At 39.7% G+C, this 24,601-nt stretch overlaps 2 protein-coding genes across 8 annotated transcripts in view; one reads left to right on the top strand and one right to left on the bottom strand.

The window, feature by feature from the left end:
* Positions 1 to 12,713, top strand: part of ralgapa1 (Ral GTPase activating protein catalytic subunit alpha 1) — an 83,467-nt gene extending 70,754 nt beyond the window's left edge. For 4 of the 7 annotated variants that reach the window (XM_086093933.1, XM_086093936.1, XM_086093932.1 and 1 more), the window contains 3 exons: positions 4,761 to 4,885; positions 8,908 to 9,016; positions 10,583 to 12,713. In XM_086093933.1, the coding sequence (XP_085950059.1) occupies positions 4,761 to 4,885; positions 8,908 to 9,016; positions 10,583 to 10,670 (322 nt within the window). In that variant the 3' untranslated portion in view covers positions 10,671 to 12,713. Of the gene's footprint in view, positions 1 to 4,760; positions 4,886 to 6,991; positions 7,024 to 8,907; positions 9,017 to 10,582 lie in introns of all 7 variants that reach the window. The other 3 variants (XM_086093934.1, XM_086093939.1, XM_086093937.1) reach the window with 2 other exon arrangements.
* Positions 12,714 to 12,752: 39 nt separating this feature from the next.
* On the bottom strand, positions 12,753 to 15,818 carry insm2 (insulinoma-associated 2). The gene has a single exon (XM_086094941.1). It carries the CDS (start codon positions 15,732 to 15,734, stop codon positions 14,157 to 14,159), a length of 1,578 nt encoding a protein of 525 aa, XP_085951067.1. The 5' UTR covers positions 15,735 to 15,818; the 3' UTR covers positions 12,753 to 14,156.
* Positions 15,819 to 24,601: the final 8,783 nt, after the last annotated feature.

Here is a 24,601-nt window from a genome sequence, read left to right as displayed (position 1 = left end):
GACACATAGTGGATATAAAAAGTCTACACACCCCTGTTCAAATGCCATGTTTTTTAATATAAAAACTGACACCAAGATAAATAGTAGTCTGATGTGACAGACAGCTTGTGGACCAGGCTTTTCATGGACATGCCCGCTTTAAAGTGCCTAGTTGTTGCACAATGGAAAAGCCCCATGACAGCTTGTTATATAATAATAATAATATTGATATATTCTCACGGTAAAATATTTAGTTTTAGTGCATTCAGCACACATGCCTACAGAGTTCAACAGTGATGAGAATGGCTTAATTTTATTTATTTTTTTATTATATTATAATATTTTAAATATCCATTTTGTATACGTAAAGATTATTTTTTAATCATTTAAATTTGAGAGGTGTATGCATGCACTCACTGGACACATTAGGCAAATCTGCATTGTCAAATGGTATTTGATTGCATCATGAATTCTGCCCAAATGTGCAGGTTGGCCCAATGTTGGAGACAGTGCGTGTACACCATACATACTGTACATTTGTTTCTTTGCATTTACACATTTCTCCCCTGCATGCTCACACATTGATGTGTGATGCAGGAAGCCGGAAAAAGCAGGTGTTAAAATCGCATATCGAGCCAACTTGAGACATTTTGAAACGGTGTGATTGCTGCTCTTCTCAACCATCTATACACATACACAGCATTCACACTGTTATATCACTTGTGGTGTTTCACCACTTCCCATCGATTTTTTCTCCTTGCCTATAGATTTTCACTTCTATGTCTTCCTCCTTTCTGGGCCCCAAATGAGCACATCTGTTCCCATCTCAGCATCTCACTCCTGAATAACTTTGTACTGTAAACGGTTTCATTATCACATGTGGTTTAGGATAGACGGGAAGATGAATGGTTGGAGTGTTTGTTTACAAGTCATTGTCAATTGCCTTGCATTCCTATTGGAGCGTTTGCATTATTTATTTATTTTTCAGTTCTATGGGGCGTTTTTCCCCTCTTCTCAACTGTTCTACTTTTTATAACCTAAAGACAAAACTTTACGTTTTGGCATAATATAAATAACAGTCGAGTCTTTGCCTAGAGTTCCTGCCACTATAGTTCCCTTTTCATGCTTTTCTCTTCATCCCCGACCTCTTCCTCTTTCTTCCTTTTCCCCAGCTCTGCCTGTCTCTCCACTTTTAAAGGATCCATGTTATTGTTCTGATGATTTTCTCTAACTGGATCAGTTACGATTAGACCTGAATCTTTCTGCTTTTGAGGCCCTTAGACTGTCTATTTAACCCAATAGAAAACCCATGGGCACTATTGTAAATGGCTCGCTGGCTATTCGCTATCTCACACAGAGGTACAAACGCAGATTTAATTTTGAAGATTCACTGGCCTGCACCCGTCTACACTCAAATTGGGTCACATACACTTACATATACACATTTTCCTGTTCACAATGGATCTCATCATGTTTAGTAGTACTACACACACACACACACACACACACACACACACACGAACCCTCATTGAAAATCATTTGTTATTTGAGCTGGGAAAGTAAATGGTAATACTATAGGGAGATGTGAGTGTGTGCTTGACATGACTCTAACAGCTGCGCCTGGATGTCATTATAGTTGGATGTATGACTCGGACTGAGGACAAGAGCGTAAATGTCATTCTATCAATGAGGTTATCGCTAATAGATGGACAGTTGAAGTCCTGGTTTCCATTTACTCTGCCCTCTGCTGAGTCCCTGCGCCGCCTTTGCACTACATGGCTGAAGGCTGTAATACAAGTGATAAATTGTTTTGAGAATGGCTTGCCTTATTCTACGGCCACAGCAGCCCATTCTTTTCCCCCATCTAATATGGATTCATACAGGAAACCATTTACAGTGGCTGAAGACATGCACAATTCTTTTCAATTTTGATCCTCAATTGAGTTAGTGTCAAGCAAGTATTTATTTTATTTTTTTACACTTGTCTAGTTTCATGATGCATCGCAATGATTAAAAAACACGTTTTCAACTAGACTAAGTGCAATTTCCACAGAAATTGCATGGGAAAGCTGAATGCTAAGCTGAATGCTTATGAAGTAAATTGAAAGATAAGTTATGTGAAAATTACAAAGTTTTGGTTTTAGTTGAAAGATAAATGAATAAAAAGAAAACTTGCGCTGCAATTGGTCCAAGATGGGATTCAAACCCCCGCCTCCTGTATACTGGTCATAGCTCCGCTGTAGTAGCCTACCCACTGCGCCGCAGAGGACTTGCTGTCATCATTGAAGTGTCAGAGAGAATGTGTCTTTGAACATTAAATATGTGTTACAAGAATGATTATGAAAGATAAATTGTGTGAAAATTACTTCCAGCATTCCCACAATTATAAAGATTTTTAAAATTAATTATTTGACATTCACAGCATCTTGCAACCCATCCTAGTCCTCAGGTTGATTCATATAATAAGGTAAAGTAAATAAGTAAAACTGCACAATATCATTTTAATACCAAATGTCACTTAATACATTACATCAGTTGTTCTTAACCTGGCTTCGATCAAACCCCAAGCTTTTGGTGAGTCAGACTCTGGGGTTCGGCGGAGGTCAAGCTGCGCACCCAACTCAAATGATTCGTGATGATACACTCTGCTTGACTAGCTGCAGGTAATCACACTACATCACCAGGCCTACTTGTGCTGCAGGGAATTTGGTACGCTCAGTAGTCGACTTGTGGCTGTTGTGATGGTACAACGTGATATATTTTTTTGTACAGAGGTTTGTGGTTCATTTATTGTGGATTCACTCTATTGTGGATTTTAGATTGGGTCCATAATAACAAGTCAATCGCTATATACTATGTAGCGCCATTGCAAGTGAAATTGCATCAAATTATTTATAACAACATTGCGACCAAAATAAGCATTAATATTCACGTTCATATGCGTAAAATATAATCAAATGAAATTTATGGCATTCCTGCCTAATAATTCAACATGGATGTCATGGCAGTGGATAGCATTTCCATACTGCTCGGTGAAGACGGACATGTTGTTTCGCTCGCAAACTGGAAGTATGTCGGCGAGTATCGGAAATACGTCATTGGAAGCCGGAAGTCCATTTTGCGATAATACTTTTCCATTAAACAAAAATACAATTAGTAATTATCCATCCAAACAATTAGTAAATCTTTTTTTAATGACAAAGAAATATTTATAACCTTATTTTAAGCCATGACCTTACTCATATAGAAAAACCTTAAAGGCAACACAATTATTACCCTGTAAAAAGAGAATTGTTGAATAACTTACTTGAATTGCTTTAAGTGGTAACACACAAATGAATTAAGTTCATCCAAAGTTAATATATTGTTTAATGAACTCACAATTAATTAAACCTAATATATTAACTTTGGATAAACTTAAAGGGGCATGTTTTAAGTTTCTGAGTTTTTGCATATTTGTCGACCCCTCTGGCAAAAAGCGGAATGGAAATCAGCGATGTGCACACGCCCGTTAGTTAGTGGTAGTTTTATTGTGCATTGCTCATCATAAATCGCATTTTCGTGACGAGGTCTTACCTTTTTAGCAAGAAGAAAGCAAGCTACGCTTCCCCTTTCAGCCCCTTAGGTCTTTCCACCTACTCCAATTTTACCGCGGCTCCAATATTGATCCACGTCCTCCTGTAACGCTTTTGCAACTTCAGTTTTGCCCTTTTTCGTCACATTAGACAGGTGTTATCCCTTCCTGATCGCTTATCCTTTCCTGATCGCTTATCCTGACCGTGGTCGGGAGACGCATGCATGGTCACCTCCGGGGACAACTCCCATTGCATGTTGCCAAAATTTCGACCCGATGATTGAACAAAAGGAGCCACTGCAAGACACAGGGTCGCACTGCAGTCTTTGTTCATTATTATTTTGTACACTTGTCTTTTTACACACTCGCTTCCACACACTCCTAACACTTCCGCCTTCCCAGCGCTACCGCGGAGCGAGAGAGTGCACGCGCCTGACATCACACTCAGGTGAAAACCTTAAGTTTCGTACCCGAAACCCTCATCATTATTTGAATCTACAGGAAAACAGGGGCAACAACCATTGTGCCACAATAGTGTCTCCTGTCCTTTATACAAATGTTAAAACGTGCGGGTGGAATATTTTTTTATTTTAACACTCAAACTTGTAACATGCTCCTTTAAGTTGCATGGGGATGGGGTATACAAGAACACAACGCTTTCTGAATTTTAGGTGAAGAGAGCCAGACTTGATGAAAAGGCAACTATCGCTGTTCATTTTGTTCATCAGTAAACCCTATATACCGATACCTATGTCTTAAATTAAATAATAATAATAATTTTTCAATAAAGAAGGGTTTGGTGAATGTGCATCGGAAACTGGTGAGGCTCAGTACCGCCAACAAGTTTAATAACCACAGCTTTTGATCCTACAGCACTCCTCAGGAACAAGTCTCAATTTAAAGAAAAGTATATTCATTAGACTGCTACAATGCGGCCATTTGACACATTGGGGAATCATCATGTGTGTCAGAACGAATGAAAGGTCATTGTTCACAGTTATCTGAAATTGTATGTATCATAGGCACTAGTGATATCTGTACTTGGTACTCATTCCCTGAGAATGAAATGACCTGAATGAATGCGAATATTCACAGGCGCATCCATTTAAACGTTGATAAAACTTCCCCCACTGATAGCTCTAACTTTTTTTGAACTCCTTCAGTATATGCATGTGTATTTTGATTTCACCTTGACATGTGACATCAGCTATGAGGAACGCGCCCGATATTTGGAAACCATTGCGCAGCACCATCAGGAGCCAACAACCTTTGAGGATTACGCTGCTCGCGTCTACAGTCCTGCTCCTTGCACTCATCTGCCTACAGACACAGGTACCGCAGTGCCACTCACACTGTCTTTTTGTTGTGAACCACAACTTTCACATAGAATAACAGAACAACTACAGTGAGTTGTCCAAAGCTCACTCAATTCATAAGGACAAAACTAAACATTTGCATATAAATGAAAGGCCAAGGTTTTTATATCTGTGCCCATGTGATGTGTGTCCCACCCACTACGGCACATCCTGATCAGTCTTCCATTATGAGCCTGGTTAAATGGCATTTAAAATGGCGTGCTGTCCTGTGACTCATTTACATGTGCAGTTATTTACAATTGTGTTATATTTTCATTACTACAAGATTCCAAAATAAGCCTATTTGAGCACTTCAGTACATTTAGCTATTCTGTATTTTTGTTTGCGTTGTCATTCAGATGTGTGTGCAATTTTGTTGCTCCTGTCATACTTGCTCATCTTACCAGCTGTTGTGGCTTATTATAATAATGATATTAATAACTTTACTTTGAGGCTGAATGACATGCAGGATGAGTGGCATATAGGATGCGCTCACACTAGACGTACGTCACTTCAAACTTAAACTCCATTCCTATTGGCCAGTGTGAGTGCACTGGCGTGCGGTATGCTTCCCCTCTATTGGCGTGGTTGGCCGTGGCCCAGCAATATGCGTATTTATCCATCCATTTTCTAGAGCACTTGTCCTCATTAGGATTGCGGCTAAGCTGGAGTCTATCACAACAGACTTTGGGTCACAGACGTGGTATACCTTGGACTGGTCACCTGTCAATCTAAGGGCACATATTGACAATGATTAGCGGCGTGCATGATTCAAATAAATGCTACTTACTACTACAAACGCATTCACTGTAGCAATCGGTCTACTTTGCATAATATAAATCAATACGTTACCATAAGAGATCGCCTGGTGCGCTGCAAAATGTTACCCAATTTCATTCAATTGAAATTACTTATTTACTAAAGATAATGTAACTTTGTTCAACTATCTATGCCTGTCATGTATAGTGACAGGTAGACCAATTTGGGAAACACAATTTGACATACACAATTACTTCGCCACCAGGATATTCCGATTTTTTTTTTAACTCATTCACTCCTAGCAATTTTCACTGAAGCAACCCCCTTCGCTCCCGGCTGTTTTACTGGATTTTGGGCCACAGAATATTGTGTTGCAATAAAAGCATGGAACCAATCAAAATAAAGATTAGAGTCTCTTCTTTCATCAAGAAAAAAATAATATTTTTATCTGTTTCCATTTTGCAACAATTAGCATTGGTATATAGCTAAGGTTCATCATTATTCACAAACCTGTTTAAAATATTGGGGAAAAGAGCTTGTTGCAACATGGCCCTGGCTGATTTCTTATACTCTGCTGCCACCTGCTGGCCATTTTTTGTAATAACTACCATTGCTTTAAGCGACCTCTTTGGGTCAGAAGCTGCATCAAATCGTTCTGTATACTCTAGCATAAAAAAAACATAAAGACCTTATAAATACATTTTTGGGAGTGAAGGACACAGTGTTAAAAAAAATTATAAGTTTTTGGGTTTGAATGAGTTAAAAATAATAATAATCCAGAACCCGCTTGGTCTGGTTGATGCGCAATGTACGTCATGATTGCTCCTCTGGCCCAATATTAATGATAACAGCCATCGTCACAATACAGATAAATACAAGTTAAATCTCACCTAAACGTGCGGAAGGCTGTTTAAAGACTGTTTAAAGGCGGCGGGTGTCAATTGTGTCCGCGTGTTGAAAGTGAACGAATGGCCTCGCGTGCGTACGCCCTAACGAGCAATCGTATGTGTGCGTGTGTTGTTCAGCCCCAAACACTTGATTGTTTCAGCGCACAGGGTGACACGTTTGTCAAACGTCAACATCAATTCAGGACAGATTCATCTTTTAAATTCATGATTTGATTTGACAGACATCCTGTGCTCTGAAAGAAGTCCCTAACGGCCTTCTATAACAACGCAGTGATCAAACATTCTTCTCCTTCTGTTTTTTTCCCCTCCCCCTTTGGTTGATTTCTGATTATCTTTATCTTCATTTGTTCTGTCTTTTTGTTTGGTTGCTCTTTGTCTATGTTTTCTTCTGTTTCTCCCCCTCCCCCATTCTTTAGATCGTATTGTGTCACTTGCCTATAGCTAAAAGGTAAGCCCGGTCAAATGAACAACAGTCTGATTGGCTCTTCCCTTTCACAGTCCAGCCTCACTTGTGCTTTTCTTTTCTTTTTTTCCCCATTACATTTTTCTGCCTTTCCTACACTTACAGGTCTGCATGTGTTTCAGGAAGCCTGTGTTGAGTTTTCCAGAAGGAATTGTCATTTTCAAATCTTCCTTTGAGTGCAGTTTGGCGCAAAACACGAGTTTATCTTCTTCAACGTGTCGTAAATTCCAGGATAGTACAAAAGCGTTAGATGACCTCGGCCTTCATCGGCCTTGTTTGGGATTGTTGCTTCTGGTCTACGAATAACTTATTTTTGCTAAATCAAACGGCATTCTAAGGTGGACATGACATCTTCTTCTCTCTTTAAGCGTGAGAAAGTTTGATCCTTCAACCTGTCTACTAACACTGTAACTTGACTTGATCTCACTCAACTTGTCATACTTTGTCCTTAACCTCATGTCTGCTCCTCTCCTACTTTTCTAGCACCACACACACACACACACACACACACACACACACACACACACACACACACACACACCCACACACACACACACACACACACACACACACACACACACACACACACACACACACACTCTCTCTCTTAGCATATGTAACGTCTAATGTAGCCAGGGCCGTGGCCAGAAATTTTTCATTGGGGTGGCCAGGGTGTAACCATGACTTATATAGGGGTGGCCATAAGTTCATACCTGAAATGTCTAAACAAGTGGTTCTCAAGCAGCCATACAGTTCACATGCTGACCTTGGGCTGCGAGCACCGACTAGTGAGCTGCATAAAATAATTTTAGAGCATATGTTATGAATTCAATGCATTGGAGCTGTTACAATTGTCAATAAGTTGCTCAGTTTCAATAGAGCTTTCTGCCACTTAGCGGCAATAAGGCAAATGTCAGTTACTGACCTGTACACAATTAGTAGAAAAGGAAACCGCACAGCAAAATTCATGACTAAGTATTCAAAAAAAAAATTTGATTTTACACACATTTATTTGTTCAAAACACTGAACATTAAACGTACAAATAAATAAATAACAAGAACAAGTAAATGATGCCTTTTTATGAACTAACATAGCACTAACATAGGCTGACATTCAGGCAAAATGACAACTGTGTCCAAAATCACAGATGCGACACAGTTGTTTGTTGATTTTTATTTTTTTATATTGAAGGTTTATAATAATAAACTTAGGTTTGTGTAAACGCCACATGTGTAAGATCTGAAGTGTTTTGGGATTTATGTTTCTATCTGCTTCAGGAGCTAAGATATCAATTATTTAGTAGGCATTGACAATATTGTTGAATCCAGGATCCGGGGGGGAGAGTGGGGGGTGTGGCCACCCCCGTACCCACCCCATGCCTCCGCCATTGAATGTAGCTAAAATACAGTAGTCTAAATAGAAGACAGCGTTAAAATGTTTGTGAAGCTAGCAATTATGGGCAGTAAGTTTCTGAATAAATCGATTCAAAATGGTTTCCATGTACTGTTTGTTTATCCATTTTCTGTTCTGTCCATTTCTGTTTTTAATATTTTTTTTGCCGTGTTTTACTTATTCTCATTTCTTATGTTTTCCGTTTTTCCATCTCTACATTTTTCTCCTTTTCCATTCTGTTCAACAATATCCTTCCTTCCCTACTTCCTCCCTTATTCTCTCTTTCTCCATTCTTCTAATTTGCTTTTTCTCTCCCTCTCCTTTGCCATCCTTGCTATTTTTGATTTATTATACTTCCTTGTGCTCCCTTCTTTCTCTACGTTTTATTTTTTCCTTTTGTTTGTTCTCCTTCCCTCCATCTTTGTCTTGTGATATTTGTCTTTCTCCTGCATGGCACCATCCATCCTCCCCTTCAGAGGAGCATAGTGTTTTGTGTCTAATGGTCCCCAAACCGCTTGATAGTTTTCGGCTCAGGGTGAAAGGCAAAGGTTTGAAGCAGAAGGTCCTTCACGCCAGCTGTGAATGGTATGACAGAAATACAAATACTGTATTGTATCGTGAAATAACTCGAGATTACCCGTATTATTAGATGAAGTATTCCAAGCATCGAACTGTATTTATTGTTGCTTCCAACGAGGATGTGACAATACAGTGAGGTCTGAGCTTGTAGCCATGAATTTGTAGGCAAGTCGGAACACGCTATCTCTAAACTAAATTATACTAACACTATTTGGAATAAAAATACTTCTCAAGTTAAAAAATAAAGTAAGTATGGCGATAATTGAGTGTGCCTTGTGGAGTAAGTAGTCAGTATACAATTGCAATGTAATGTTTTGGGAATTACGGGAGACGTTACTCAATAACTCGAAGACAGCCAAACAGAACACTGCCCAATCTTATGATGATGCAAATGTAGCCACACTCAAAAAATACTCAGAAAAGTGGTGCCGTGAGGTTCGAGTTTAAGTCATTAAAAAAAATAACTGCTGGTGGCATTACTCATTTGCAGCAGCCTAAAAAAAAAGGAAAGTTTTTTATCAGGAAAATAGCACTCGGTAATATTGTACTTCAGAAAAGCACAATAATAGCAATAAAGTGGAATATGAAGCATAGTTTGTGCATCATAATTAAACCATTGTGACTATTTCTGGTGTGCCTTAACCACCAGGGGGCAGTAAAATACAGTCATAGACACAAACAAAGATGACTTCCACAACTACTATAAATGACTAAATAACTTACGTAATATTAGTCTTCTTTGGCAGAAGATAGAGAATATCTGCCTGTGAGTATTTCAATATTGTAATTTAATGATAATTTTTCATTTAATTTTTTAAAATATATTTATTTGATTTATTTTATTTTATTGTAATTTTGCTTTTCTGTTTGTGTTTAAATATCTGATGCTTAAAAGGTTATAACACGATGACTCACGATGCTATTTGTTAGTCCATCTATGGCATTAAGCTAGCGCAAGGAAAAGTTGCATGGTTGTTTTGAATACACAGGAAAGTTAAAGTAAAACAAAACAAAAAAAAATGCTGAACATATCGCATATATCATTTCTCAAAAAAAATCATGTCAGGTTACTCATAACTCACTAAATAATTTTTACAATTGTCACTCAATTCTCACTCTACTAATATGTCTTACATATATATATATATATATATATATATATATATATATATAATTATTTTTTATTTTTTTCACTTTGAATGGTTTCAAAACAAAGTAGCAACAGTCAGACATGAAACTTTCAGAGCATCTCAAACACACACACACACACACACACACAATCAAGTGTGGTCTAACCTTTTCACCTTTATATGTCAGTATGTTGCTCTTCACCTGTAGTGCTTTGTTGTGTGTCTGTCCATTTAGAAATAACTTTTGTCTTTTATGGAATTAGAATGAGCCCTAAAAAAATATTCTTAGCCGTCTCTTGACGTGTGTGCGTGTGTGTGTTTGTGACATGGAGTGTAACTTTTTTGCAATTTCCCTCATCATCTTCACCCTCTTCAATCTTCATCTCCCTCGTCACCCGTCACCATATTCCTCCTCATCCCCCCCCCCCACCCCCACCCACAGGCTCCTGCCTCGAGATTCTTCGGTCCGAAAGTCCGGCACTTGGGGAGGCCGGGAGCGACTCGGCCTCCCCCATGTCTCCTCGAACTAGCAAGACACGCATGTCCATGAAGCTTCGACGTTCCTCTGGATCGGCCAATAAGACTTGACGTGACGTCTGCATATCACATCCCGTTTCCAACTGGACTTCAAATCAAAGAAATTACAAACGAATACAATAGCTTGTTGTGTCTGAATTTGGATGTCACAGTCATATGCTCCAAAAAATACTTGTTATAGACTGTCTGTGCTACTGTATTTTGTGGAATACTCTACTGTTACTTTACTTTAAAACTGTGTGTGTGCGTGCGTGTGTGTATCCACATAAGCGATTATAGTGATAGAGGTGCACAAACTCCTGTTCCACGCATATGTTAGGAGACTTATTCTTCATGACATCTTCATCTTGAACGATATCATGAGAAATCTTGTATAATTGTATTATTTCAGTGGAAAGTTGCATGAAGCTAATAATATTATAAATCTATTTTTGTTCTCCGTGCAATCAAAGATGTTAAAGACAGAGGTTTCGAAGTTGGCCCTTCGTCAAATGTAAATAGAAACTAAAAATGGTTTGCCAACAATAAAGAACTCTCGAGCCAAAAAACAAATGCATTCTGTATATTTACAGCTCAAATTGAACAAATGAGTTGTCGGGATTTTTGCTGTAAAATGTGGACAAGCACTGATGTTTGTTACTTTTATTTTTCCTCCATTCAGTCATTCAACGCAACAGAACCACTGCTTTATCTTTCTTTGCACCTCTGAGTATAATTGTATATATTAGATATATTCATATCTATAGTGTGGAAAACGTGAGTGACAAAAGCGGCAAAAACCAAATGTGGATTCACACAAGATTTTATGCTTCAAGACTTCCTCTTTTAGAAAGCACTTCAGTCTGGAATAGAATTGAAAATGACACTGAATTTAAAACGCTACACTACAGTTATTCAATATCTTCATTACCGTATAGTCTAGAATAAAGAGCTCCATTGTTGTGGATCACTGGCTAATCTCGTTAAACACAAAAGTAGACGTGCCTTAAAATTAATTGAAAATATGAGGGGTACTTAAACAGCCTCAAAACATTTCTTTCCTGGAAAACGCCCGAAAGGTCTTCTCCATTAAATGTTCTTCCACTCGCATTACATGATGGGGAACTTTGCTGGCATTTACTTTTTGTTTTCATACCATTAAAGAACTGTTTCACCGCAATGGCTGTTACAATTCGGGTGTTTTTTTCTATATCGTAGATTCCAATTTCAGAAGAAAATGTATATACAACTTGTTACATTTAAAAATGTGAAAAAGGTCAATTTCTTGTTGTTCAAGCTTCCTCATTAAATGAATTTCATTGTTGTTGCGCAAACTTTTCACACTCTTCAGTTCTGGTTTACTTTCCTAATCTGGCCTCTGAAATATTTTCTTAATCCCCAAATTTCTCTTAACCATTGGCCCAAGTTTACCAGGTAACTTAAATCACACTGCTTTCAGGTCACATGACATTTATCTTTCAACATAGCCAATCTGTTTCATTACGTGTCTGACCTTAGGTCCAAACCCGACCCCGCTCTGATTTTGTTTTGTTTTTTTCTAAATCAACTATGCTGATGATCAGTCTCTCTTGTGGATGTTGACATGAGTGAGTGAGTCTGTTACAAAAATTAGCAGTTTTGTACAAAAGATGATCCATTAGTGCACATTTTGGGTCATTCAAAACTTATTTTGACATATCAGACCCCTGACATGTCTACCCGCAGCATTGCCCTCATGCTGTTACAGAACATTATAGCAGAATGCCTCCTTTGACGTGCTCCTGTGAGGCTGACCTTGAGCAAATGGTCACTCTTGGGACGTTTGCTGCTTGTTTTCCCATTTGGGACACTGCCCCATGTACTGTATGTAACAGGCATTATACATGGGCTGCTGCATGATGCCAGCCCAGTATCATACGTGCATGTCTTGATCATGTAAACGGCTCTTGACAAATGCTTCACAAAATCTGACTGTCAATGTGTATGCTTGTGTAACATCTACAGTAAACACACACAAAACAGCATGGATGTGTTGATAATAAACTTGATAATATTCACTGATGTGTGTGAAATTGCTTTAAAAGAACACAGGATCCTCATTCTGCAGGAATATTTATTGACACATGTCACATTAAACATATTAAAATATACGCACTGGATTAAATCACATACATATTGGGCATCAAAAATTATTTTGTCAATAATGTATACCCCTTTAAGGACTTTACTATAGGACTTAATGTTAATTTTCCTTTTCTATATGAAAATATGGTATGCTTCAGTCAATTGGCACATTTAATATAAAAGGCATATTATGGCAAGTGTGTGATTAATTTTTTTCAGCCTAAGGTTTGTACTGTTGAAAAAGTCTAAAACATCTTGGACAGTCATGTGTGAGTCGCACAAGTAAAACCTGAAAACAGTTATCCGTTTCATCACCTGCCCTGTTTGATACAGCTCATACACAACCAAAGGGAAAGACCAGAAATTGTGCCAAAACAAAAAAAATTGTACGCAAACTTTACCAAAAACCCCAATTGTTTAAAAAAAAAAAAAAAAGTAATTCATGAAGTGAACACATTTGCTTTGTATTCCTCTGAATTTCAACATTTTCAAATTCATATTGTCATAATAAAATTCCTCTGTTAGTTTCAGCACCGCGGATAGTTCACTACTCAATTCGTACGTATGCACGTGTGTTTTTAACTATACAGTGTTTCGTCTCTTAAGTAATGGCCGAAGTCTTTTTTCCAGTTTCCCCCTCCAGAAAACACGTAAAACAACCAGTTTCTATTTTTTTTTTTTAATCAATAATTTCATTTCAGAAGTTGAATGATCTGTTTAATTAAATATGTCAGCATCCTAAGGATATGTTTATGACTAAAAAATATATATGTTGTCGAAATATGACTTTAGGCCATTATTTTAATAGGCTGGCAATTTTTTAAATAGAAACAGTTGTAGGACAAAACATTACGTACACCTAAATCATTTAATGGGATGCCAAAGCATGGCCATATTCAGCTGTTTATACAGTATTCAATTTACATTATCAACGTGTTTGAGTTGGCAATTTTATTTTTGTTGTGCTTGTGGGGTTTGCAGTGTTGGAGGACTGCACTGTATCAAACTGCGAACTGTCTCTAATATTATTGTTATATTTATGGGACAAAATAATACAACCAGTTAGCAGTATAATGTCGTGTTTAGTGGATTTTTCATTTACCTATTTTATATATCGTTTTGTTTTTTTTAATCATACAAATACAGTATTTAGCCTACTATGACTTAATGCTGCGTTATAGGTTAGTGATAGACTATAGCGCGTTGTTAGGTGCCAATTCGGGTTACATCTTCCGAAAATACAGTACTTAATTGTAATTTTCGAACCCCTGTCAGTCACGGGCCCAACCGAGTTTCGTCATCTTCCCCCGTGGCCGCTTGGTGTACCTAATATTGCGTCTGGTTTACGGGTGAGTGGAAGAAGAAAATCGGACGTCTCAGTGTCTGACGGCCATGTGCATGATGACGTGCATGTTGTCTCCGGGATGAGACTTGTTCATGTGCCTCGTGAGGCCCGGAGAGCTGAGGAAGGTGGCGGGACAGTGTTTGCACGCGAACAGCTGCTGCTCGCACCCCCTGTTCACCCCGTATCCCTCCGCCCCGAAACCGTGGCCGCCTCCTCCCCCCAGGAGCTCGTCCCTAACGGCGTGCCACACGCGGTGCTTGTCGCGGATGTCGGCCGATGGGAAGCGAGCGCCGCACAGGTGACACGCGAACACGACCTGGCGGCTCGAAGTCGGCGGCGACGGCCCGGTTGCCATCTCGTGCGCCGCCATGTGCTTCTTCAGGTAAGCTTGCCGGCGGAACTTCTTGCCGCAGTAGCGACAGTCGTACACCTCCGCTTCGTCGTCGTCTTCGTGGACAAACGCAAGGGGCTCGTACGAGTTGCTGTTGAACATAAGCAGGCCCGGCGGGGCGCTGTCGTGCGGGTAAAGGGGCGAGGCGGAGTCGGGGGCAGCGGAATTATCCCGCGCCGCCTGGTGCTGATTGGCGCACAGTAAAGCGTTCTCCTTCCCGTCCGCGTCCAGATTTTTCGTCGCGGGAGGTTGGCCTCTGCCCGGGTTGGCGACCGCCGGACGCGGCTTGTGCCAGCGGCGGTGCGAGGCGAGGTTGGCGGGACAGCTGAATACTTTGTCGCACTCCGGGCAGCGGTACTCCACGCGCACGATACGGGAGCACTTGTGCTGGGCGAGGGACAGAGGGTCAACGTACTCCTCCTTACAAAGCTGGCAGATGAACTCCCCCAGCGGCTGACTTCCCGACGACTTCCGGGCTGCTTCCGGGCTCTCCTTCTTGATGCGCAGACCTAAAACCGGAGAGGTGGTGACTTCGTCCTCGAAGGTGAGCTTGCGGTTCACTTTGGCTTTGGTTCTGTTGGGTTTGTTCGACTCCGGGAATGAGCGTTTTCTCACAGGTACCTGATGTTGGGGGTTAATTAGCGGCGGGAACAGGTGCGCCACGTCGGCGTCGTATTTCCGAGTGGGACCATAAGGAGAAAAGTGCGTGTTGGCGGCTGCTACTCGCATCGACGTCGGCGTGGAACTCACCAAAAACGGCATCTGGGTTTCTGCTGCTGGGGATGAGCACATCTCAGTAAATAATGCCGCCTTTTCTCCCTCGCCGTGCGGCTCCATAAGTCTGGAGCTCCGAGTTTCTATTAATGGAGGAGGTGGGAAGAAGCGCGAGAAGTCCCCCACGGGAGTCACAACGTCCACTTCGGTGTCCGGCAGCTGCGCGCGTCGGTCCGCCTCTGCCTCCAGAGCAGACTCCACGTGCAGGTTCCACACCTCAGTCACCCCCGAGGAGTCCTCGCGGGGCGCCGGCGGAGGCGCGACGTCGGGGCTCGGGACGCCCCACACGTGGTTCTCCTTGGCGGGCTCGGGCTCGGGCTCGCTCACCTCAGCCTCCGCGCGGTGGTTCTTGTCATCGTCACACGTGGTAAGCTTGTTGCTTTTTCGCGCTCGATACGACGCCGGACATCGTCGGGTTCTCTTTACCAAGAATCCTCGAGGCATGCTGACGATGATGATGGTGCTGATGATGATGAAGGTGGTGGTCGTGATGATGCTCGTGGCACCACCAGGCGAGAAAGAGCATGGTCTCTTGTCTGAAGCCACTTTCAAGTAGGGCTCGGATGAGGGGACGAAGGAGGGGGCGGGGGGGGGGGGGGGTGCAGGTGCGATTGGAGCGCGGTGCTGTTTTTGATCCCCTCTTGCGCGCTTCCAACCGATTACGCCAGGGTCGTATAGAAAAACGTCATTACCATATCATCATTATATTTATCGATAATTTGGCGGCCCAATTTTCTGTTGCTTATAACGAGTGAATAAAAAACGCTGAAAAGAATTGCAATATATTCAGCATCATCTTTTTCATCAACAGACGTTATTCACACTACATTTATAACATAAATCTCAAAGTGCAGTGTAGCCTACAGGCAACAAAAAAAAGCAAATACTTACAAGCACACACTAGATAAAAAAAAAGTAGGCTGTAGTCATTTGATAAAATGGGATTTAAAAAACAATCAAAGTAGCAGTCAATATACAGTAAAAATCAGCCCGGAAAAGCTTTTTTTGTCTTTCCTTTTTTTTTTTTATAACTAAACTTTTTTCTCTTTTTTTTAAGCTTACCATATGTGGAGCTATATAGTTTTTTTGGGGGGGGGGGGGGTTTCCCTTGGTCAAAAAATTATTCGACTGTTCCATTATCCATCGTAAATATCAAAATCTGCGTGGGGAGAATTAAGTATTGTAATGCGGAGACACACTGGACAGTGTGTGGAATTTAGTGCCATCTAGTGGTGAACTACTAGAATGTAATGACCCAAGTTCAAAGCACGCGCATGCATTTTAAAGGCACACAAAGACCACACTGAAGATGCCACCAATTGCTACATTTGTGAAGTTATTTTTTTTTTCTTCAGGTATCCGTCACAGAAAGACGGCGGTGAAACTCCTGTAAGGCGAGGCTTGACTTATGTAATGTAATTAGCCATTACTAGACCAACAATTAAAACATTTTTTTAAAGCACAATAAATTGATGTGATGAACTTTTTTTTTGCATATTATTGAAATCAATGTAATTTTTTTAATAAATAAATAAACATTGAAAACACGAAAAATTCTACACACTGGTCTGTTGGTTGTGGGAACACACTGTAATGCCGCAACAATTTTCAATGTGTTTACACAATAAAGGAATCTTGAATCTTCTGTAAGTGAGCTGAAAAGTGTGTCTCATACTGTAATATTTTCAGGACCCTTTTACAATTATTATTACTGTTATGAATTGGTCTCAGCATTAATTGTGTTCGTTTATTATTTTTCTTTATTTCTTTTTTATCATTGCTCGCCAAAATCGTTGCAAATCCGCTATTCCAATTACACAAATAGTAGCTGTTCTCTATGGATGCTGTTCTTCCTGTGTTGCCTATAGTTGAAATTAGAAACAGCACCCATGGGACTCGCAGATACGGATCATATCTATGTAAGACGACTAATGAAGGTCTGGCTCCCATTGAAGTGTCTTTTTATTGGTGGTGGGAATAGCTTGGGAATGGATTTCCCTCTGTGTGGGATACGCCCCCTGTGTGTGTGTGTGTGTGTGTGTGTTGGGCAATGATCGCACCCATCCACCCCCCAGCAGGAACTGCTCTGGCTGATAAGAGATCGGAAGGACATTCATCTTCATCCATCCAGCCAGAATCCCCCCACCAACACACACACACACCCAGGGCGCACTTGTCCCCTCAACGCGGGCCACGAACTCCATAGCTCGGCCAGTGGAGGCGGGGTCCCTCTCCTGGAAATCAATCAAGAGGGATGAGCGTGAGAACAAGCTTGCAGTGTCGAAGCTGTTGGCCTGATGATGAAGATGGCCGTCTGGGGATGTGGGGAATACGAATGACTGTGAAAATAATCTCACAATACCGTGATCCCCCCTTCAAATCATGTTTTATACTGCAAAATCATATATTTCCTTAGGCAAAAGTGAAGCGATTTGTGTGAGGTGTCTCGTTCACTTGCTCCTTGGAGACGTGTCATCGAGGCACAACTCATTGGATGAATACAGAACTTGCTTTTGGTTGTAGGTTCCAATTTAGTTTCACGAAAACAAAATTGTTGACTTTATGGCTAATACAATGGTCGCATCCAATATGGCAGATGCGCTGTCTTCTGGATATTCGAATGTGCCACCCGGTTCAATGGGTCTCTCTCTGCAACAGATATAAAAAGTATAAAAGGAAAAACAAACATCCCCCTTCATGAAGATGTCAAACGAGTTTGTGGCTTCCAAGTTTTCTTTCCTGAAACGGGTTCAGATGGCTATTTAGTTGCATTGCGTGCTGTACCCTCTCCCTTTCTGGCTTCTTGTGCTCCTCTAGTTCTAGTTCCGTTTCTCCTTCCAGATGCTCCTATGTGGGGAGCTGATACTACATTGGAGAACCAGGGACATGTGGTCCATTCATAAACTTTTACTTGTTCCATGCCTGCCCCAAATTATTTATATTGTATATAAATTATTACTGTTGTGTCTCAAAAATATTAAAAAGTGTCTTATTTACTGATGACACAACTCTACTGTTCAGCAGAGAACCTGAAGCAGCTTGAATTGAATGAATTGAACACATTAAAAAACTGGTTTGACTGAAACAAATGATCATTCAACTTAAACAAAACCAAGTTTATAGTTTTTGGTGCTAGACAAACCACACAATAGGTCAAAATTATGGTCAATTAAATTGAAATAGAAAGAGTGTACGAAAATAAATTTATTGGAGTAGTTATTGATGAAAAATGATGTTGGAAGTCACACAGATAATGTCAAAAGGAAAATGTAAAAAAAAAAAGGAATACTCTCTAAAACTAAGGATGTCCTGAATAAGAAATCATTATACACATTATATTGTTCATTATTATTACCATATCTGACCTATTGTGTGGAAATCTGGGGAAACACGTATAAAACAAATACCGATCCTGTTTTCAAACTCCAAAAAAAGAGCCATAAGAATTATAAACCGATCAAAATATACAGAGCCAATTCATTCACTATTTATTAAATTAAATACAATAAAATTCTATGACTTAGTTGAATTTAAAATTGCACAAATAATGTATAAAGTACACAACAATCTACTCTGCCACAGTACTCAGAAGCTGTTGAAATTAGAGAGAGTCCTTATAACAAAAGGGGTACGAGTGTCTACAAAAAAAATTAAAACAAGAACAAATATTAGGCAAAGGTGTGTTTCTGTAAAAGGTGTTAATTTGTGGAATTATTTTGGAACTGACCTGAAAAGATGTCAGTCACTTGCTGAATTTAGAAAAATTGTTTAAAGCAAAGTTTTTAAAAAATTACATACATCAGTCATGAGCTGTTAAAAATGTACATATGCTGTAATTTCTTTGGATGTATCGGTGTGAGTGTAATGAAAATTGTATATGTGAGTATGAGGATATGATTTATAAATGTATTATGGTATATGCCTATGAATTTCATGTACATACGTCGCTGGCAAATGTGCGCTTGTATATATGATTAGGTTTATACATTTCCTTTTGTTGAAATACATTACCTTATTATTTTATTAACATAAAACGAATAAGCGGTAGGACTAGATACGTTTTGAACTTCCTCTTACCCCTTTTGAACATATAAACTATTTTCTTTCTTCCTATTCTTGTTTTCTTTTTTACTTCCATTTATATTTTAGACTTGTACTGTGTTCTCTTTGTGTTTATATGTTCAATAAAGAACCAAATCACAAATCCTGTGCTATTGTGTGGAAATAAATCTCCGTTGGTGCTGTGGTGCAGGAACACACTTTCATGAGGCATAAGAAGGCATACTCAGTTACCACTGTTTTTACTTTTTTAAATAATTGTTTTATATTTATTGCTGAGAAGTGCTTTTCATACAAATGTTAACTGTAATTATGACATGACCAATGCAAGACCCATGTGTTGGGAAACAAGAGAGTCTTTATATACAAAAATACAAAGGAACAACAGAGACCAGGGCTGAATTCTGATGGCCTTGGGGGGGAAAAAACACTTGACGGAGAAACGATGACGATGTCAGTTGCATGTCATATAGAGTTGTGCATTTCCCTATTTTTGTCGATACGTCGAGGTTCTTTAGCCGATGCTTCCATGCCAGCTGTCTTCCATGTTTTCTGCATCCAACCCAGCTTCGTGCAGTTGCTTTGTATTTTTGAGTTCTGCAGAACATCCTGCTCAAGGTTCCTCCATCAAGTGTTTTCTTCAAGGCCATCTGAATACAGCCCTGCTCTCTGTTGTTACTTTGTATTTTTGGATATAAAGACTCGTTGTTTTCCAACTCACGTGTCCTGTCTGCATTTGGGTACTAATTGTGCACCTCACATGAAAGTTGAACTAAAGGAGGCTGCAGTAAAGGCTTGGAAAAGCATTTCAAATAAAAAATGCAACAGGCTGGTGAAGTAATATGTCGCTGGCTTGATACACTTATTGCAACTCAGGGTTTTGCCCCAAAATATGAAATGTTATTCACTTTAAGTTTATTTAAGAATGTCTGTTCCAATACATTTGCTCACTTGAAAAATGGGTGTGTGCAAACAAAAGGCACTTGACGCATCTAGATGTAAAAACCATAAAATAAAAACTGCAATTCTGAACTTTTGTCTTATCTTCATCTTTTAATCTAAAAGCCAAATGTCTTCAGTAAGGAACTGGCCTTGCCGTTCCAATACTTTTGGACGGGCCCGTTAACGTGAGTGATTGACTATGGCACAAAATCAGGTGACATCCCCCCTGTAGGAACGTCAGGGCCCCCTGAAATTGTGCAAGTGTACTAAATGAAGTGTCCCATGGATGTACATCCGTATGTGCAACGAGCTGAATAATCACCCAGACCGGCGAAAATGACTATTGATCTGTGTAGTGGACTATTATACAGTTGAGCTGTCTTTCTCAACAGATAACTGTTTCTGTCCAATTGGATATGGAGCACATCATGTCTGATGGAACTTCGGCTATTTTGAACTGGTTCATAATCATTCTGACAATACTGTAATCCCTGAAAAATAGATGATTCAGTCCCCATTCTTAAATGTGTACACTTTTTTTTTTTTGTCATTTAATGTTTATTGCACGTCATGTGGAGCCATTGTTGACTGTTTTCAACATTTTTGGCCATGGAATTAATTGTGAAGAAGAATATTGATGCTTTTGATGGTTGGGCCTTTTCGTCCGCACATAGCTTTGTCACCGTTTCTATTGATTTTGATTTTTTTTTTTGTGCCTATATAAGCAGCATTTTTGAAATGTTGCCGTTGGACTTTCTGCAATGTTACTGCTAGATGGATGGATGAATGGCGAGGAAGAATGGCTGGAGGAGCTGAGGATGAGGAGCGTCGTCAACATGGAGCCCAATAGCATAACAGCTACACATCTTTTACTTTTCACATCTTTTGTTTGCAGTATAGCATATGTCACAGGCCAAATAATTTGGAAATTGGCAATAACAACTACAACACTTAATTTGTTGTCACATTTGTGTTTCATTGATGATGGAGCACTTTGTTGTTGTGTTGTTGTTTGTTTTTGCTACATCTACTCTTACATGGAGACATCAGATTCTCAACTAAAAAGAGACGATAAACGTTAAGTGCTCAATTCAACTCGGCTGGACAAATCTCAGTAAACTGTCGTCTGTCTCTATCTAGTGGCTAAAAAGAAAAGTTCCTCTCTTGCCCCCCTCCCTGACCACAACGCTGGTAGAGGTCACACCGCTCCTCTTGGGAAGCTTAATCATACGCCATAAAGTGAACAAATATGTCAGTACATATTTGAAGCCATTTACATTTGTTGATAGCTGTTCGTGTCAGAAATACAGGCTCACGCCATGGTCTTCTATTTACTTACTGTGGCGGCCGTGGCTCAGGAGGTAGAGCTGGTCACCCATTAAGCAGAAGGTCTGCTGTTTAATTTCAGCTCTCTCCAAATGCACTTGGGCAAAACACTTCACGAATGAATAATGTATCCATTGTAAAGCGTCTTTGAGTGTCCAGTAAAGGCGCTATATAAATCTGATGTATTAATATTATTACTGTATTATATATATTTATTTATTATTTATTTTACTGAGTATTTCTGTCAAGATTCAGTTGACTGAACTGTAATTGGTTTGATTCGTCAAACCTTTGGGTGTTCTCTGTCACACGAGCTGTCGTTAATGCCACTGGCCACTAGAGGGCCACGAGAGGGACCCTCGTTGCACTTTTGCAATGCACCAGACTGATCTGTGATCTGAAGTGGCAAGAAGCTACCAATGATCATTTATTTCAGACAGCAAAATATGGATTTCTGAGATATGCAAGAATTTATAAAGCTGTCAGAACAATTGTTTGTCTCATTTAGCACTTTTGTCTTTACTGTCATGCAAAATTGCATTTCAGTGGGCCACCACCATTTGCTCTGTCAATGGGTTCTATCAACCGAACTGTGTCAGAATTTAAGTCAGGATAAGATTGATGCAAAAGTTCATCCATTTTGAAGTATGGGTGTTCTTTAATCAATGTATTTTGTCTATTTGGTATCGCTAAGTTACATGATTACTCTATCGTTAATATATGATTCAAATAATGGGACGTTTGCGAGATCGGATGTGAGTGCACTGTACAGGAAGTGGGGAGAGAGGAAGCAGGTTGTGGGCCAGGTGAACTCTTCAACACAGTCAATAAAGTTACAAGATGATTCCGTGACTCATCGTTGACTCTGACCCTCCATTCATATAATTTGCTGTTTCATGATGAGTCAATCTCTTTGTGTTGTGCATGTCAGCTCAAGTCCAGAAGGTACCGGGATTCCCACGCGTATAAACGTGTATGGTTTTTTTTTCTTTCCTACATTCAGTATCGTGTCTGGATGAAAGCTTAGCATCCAAACCATACATTTTTGATTGCTACAAATTGCAAAATTTCCATTCAAGCCAAGTATTATTGAGGGGAGATGGTTGGTAAATTGATGCTCCACCTGATGTGAGGATGCCGCAGTTATCCAGGTGAAAATCCCCGGTCACTTGAACGCACCATTCTGTTCTTCTCCATGTTTATGTTCGTGTTGTCAAGTTTCACTTTAATGACAGCTCATGTGACTTGAAAAGGCTGATTGATGATTCATACATCATTTCGACATGCTATACAAAACACGTTTTGTATTCATCAGAGGCATAAAATGTAAAATAGTCACTCAGAAATTACAAATAAAAAGATTAATGTTTTCCTAATAAAGCTGAGCTCTGTCTAAGTGTGACATTCTTTTTCACGACAGTGAAACTTATTCAGCTGACTGCATTCCTCCCTCTATTCATGCCGCCATGCAAAGGTTCAAACAGAGGTCTTGTTTTCACTGTGCCGTCAAAGCTGAGCGGCACCAGCAGTGTTCTCTCTCCAGGTATTCTGTAACATGTGATTTACTCAAAATCGAATCTTCTTCCAAAATGTACAAAACAAAAGTGCACTTGTGAGTATTCTGCTCCCAAAATGCAGATATGCTCATTAACACTGATGGTTGGTTGGATACTAAAAAGTATTTATCGTTAAACTGACTGGAAGTGAAGCTAGTCCCACTTGTAGAACATTGCTTGTTTTTAAAACATACTGTAACTCAAAGGTGGTTACGTCACACAGCCTGGTTGAGAACCTCTTGAATAGCCTGCTAAAAACAAAGAAACCGCAATGAGCGATGTAATACTTATTCATGAGAAGTACTTATAAAATTATCCAGTAATGTTCACAGCGGCGGAGATAAATGGTGGCCAAGGGTGCCCATAGCCACCTTCGTCACTCTTGCCACCCCCACACCTAGGAGAAAGTATTTATATCTGTTTATATAGCTGTGATTTTTCTGCCATTTTCACATGGGTGCAGTATTCTTAGACCCCTTGTTAGTGTACCACAAGTTCTTTATAGTAACTGCTTGATTTGAATAAAAACTTAAAAATAATTGGTCTTTAGAAAATAACATTTGATTCTTATGTTCAACATCAAAGTCATGAGTTTGACACCATAGCAACTTGCAACCAATGTAGCTGAGAAGAAGTCATTGTTTGTCATACGTTCATGAAATCAAACTCACATATATCCATACATCCAACACATTCATAATAACAAGCAGAAGCAAACCTAATTGAAAAGCAGCATTTAGAGTTGTGACGAATGAATATTTGTGTGTCATTGTTCTTTTCAGATTTGATTTGAATGAATGAGCCATTGCTCGCAGGATGCAAAATGGCATTGACAAATGACAATTGACAATTAATCACTCTAGTTAGCTTTTAGCTAGCAAATCAGTGCATGTAGCAGAAGTAGCCTAGACTATGAGAGTACACAAAAGCGAAGCAGCAGTAAAGAAAAAATGGCATCATGGCAGGTTAAATCACATACTTTATGTTTTAAAACAATTTAACCGAACTACTCCTCCAAAAAACATTACAATGTTGACGTAGGATTTGTTACCATAGAGAGAGCATTATTTTTATGTATAGATTTTACTTTCCCATAGCAAGCAACACACAAATCACAAGCTTTATTTTATCTATTTATTATTACACACCTCAGCGTGACAACTACAACACTGTGTACTTCTGCCGCCCGTGGAAAGTCCACAATTTCCCTTCAGTACCGTCCACGTGCTAATCGTTATCACACATTAACCCGGTAGTTATCTAAAAATTGAAGTGGTCGTGATTGTCGGAATTGCAAACACGACATGCAAATGTGTCATGGCACTGCGTGCACGAGCCTCACTAGAAATCCCCACTCTTTGCCAAGCGATGCAAGCCGGCGTTTATTTTCGGTGGCAGTTCGCTGGAAATCCCCCACCTAGTGGCTTT

Source organism: Leptonotus elevatus, chromosome 14, assembly GCF_054856555.1.
Source record: "Leptonotus elevatus isolate MCC_2025b chromosome 14, RoL_Lele_1.0, whole genome shotgun sequence".
NCBI classification, from domain to species: Eukaryota; Metazoa; Chordata; class Actinopteri; order Syngnathiformes; family Syngnathidae; genus Leptonotus; species Leptonotus elevatus.
Note: the sequence above shows the minus strand (reverse complement) of the source record. Positions and strands in the feature narration are given on the sequence as shown.

Coding starts and splice junctions, on each gene's coding strand:
- insm2 (XM_086094941.1), bottom strand. CDS start 15,734: ATGCCTCGAGGATTCTTGGTAAAGAGAACCCGACGATGTCCGGCGTCG.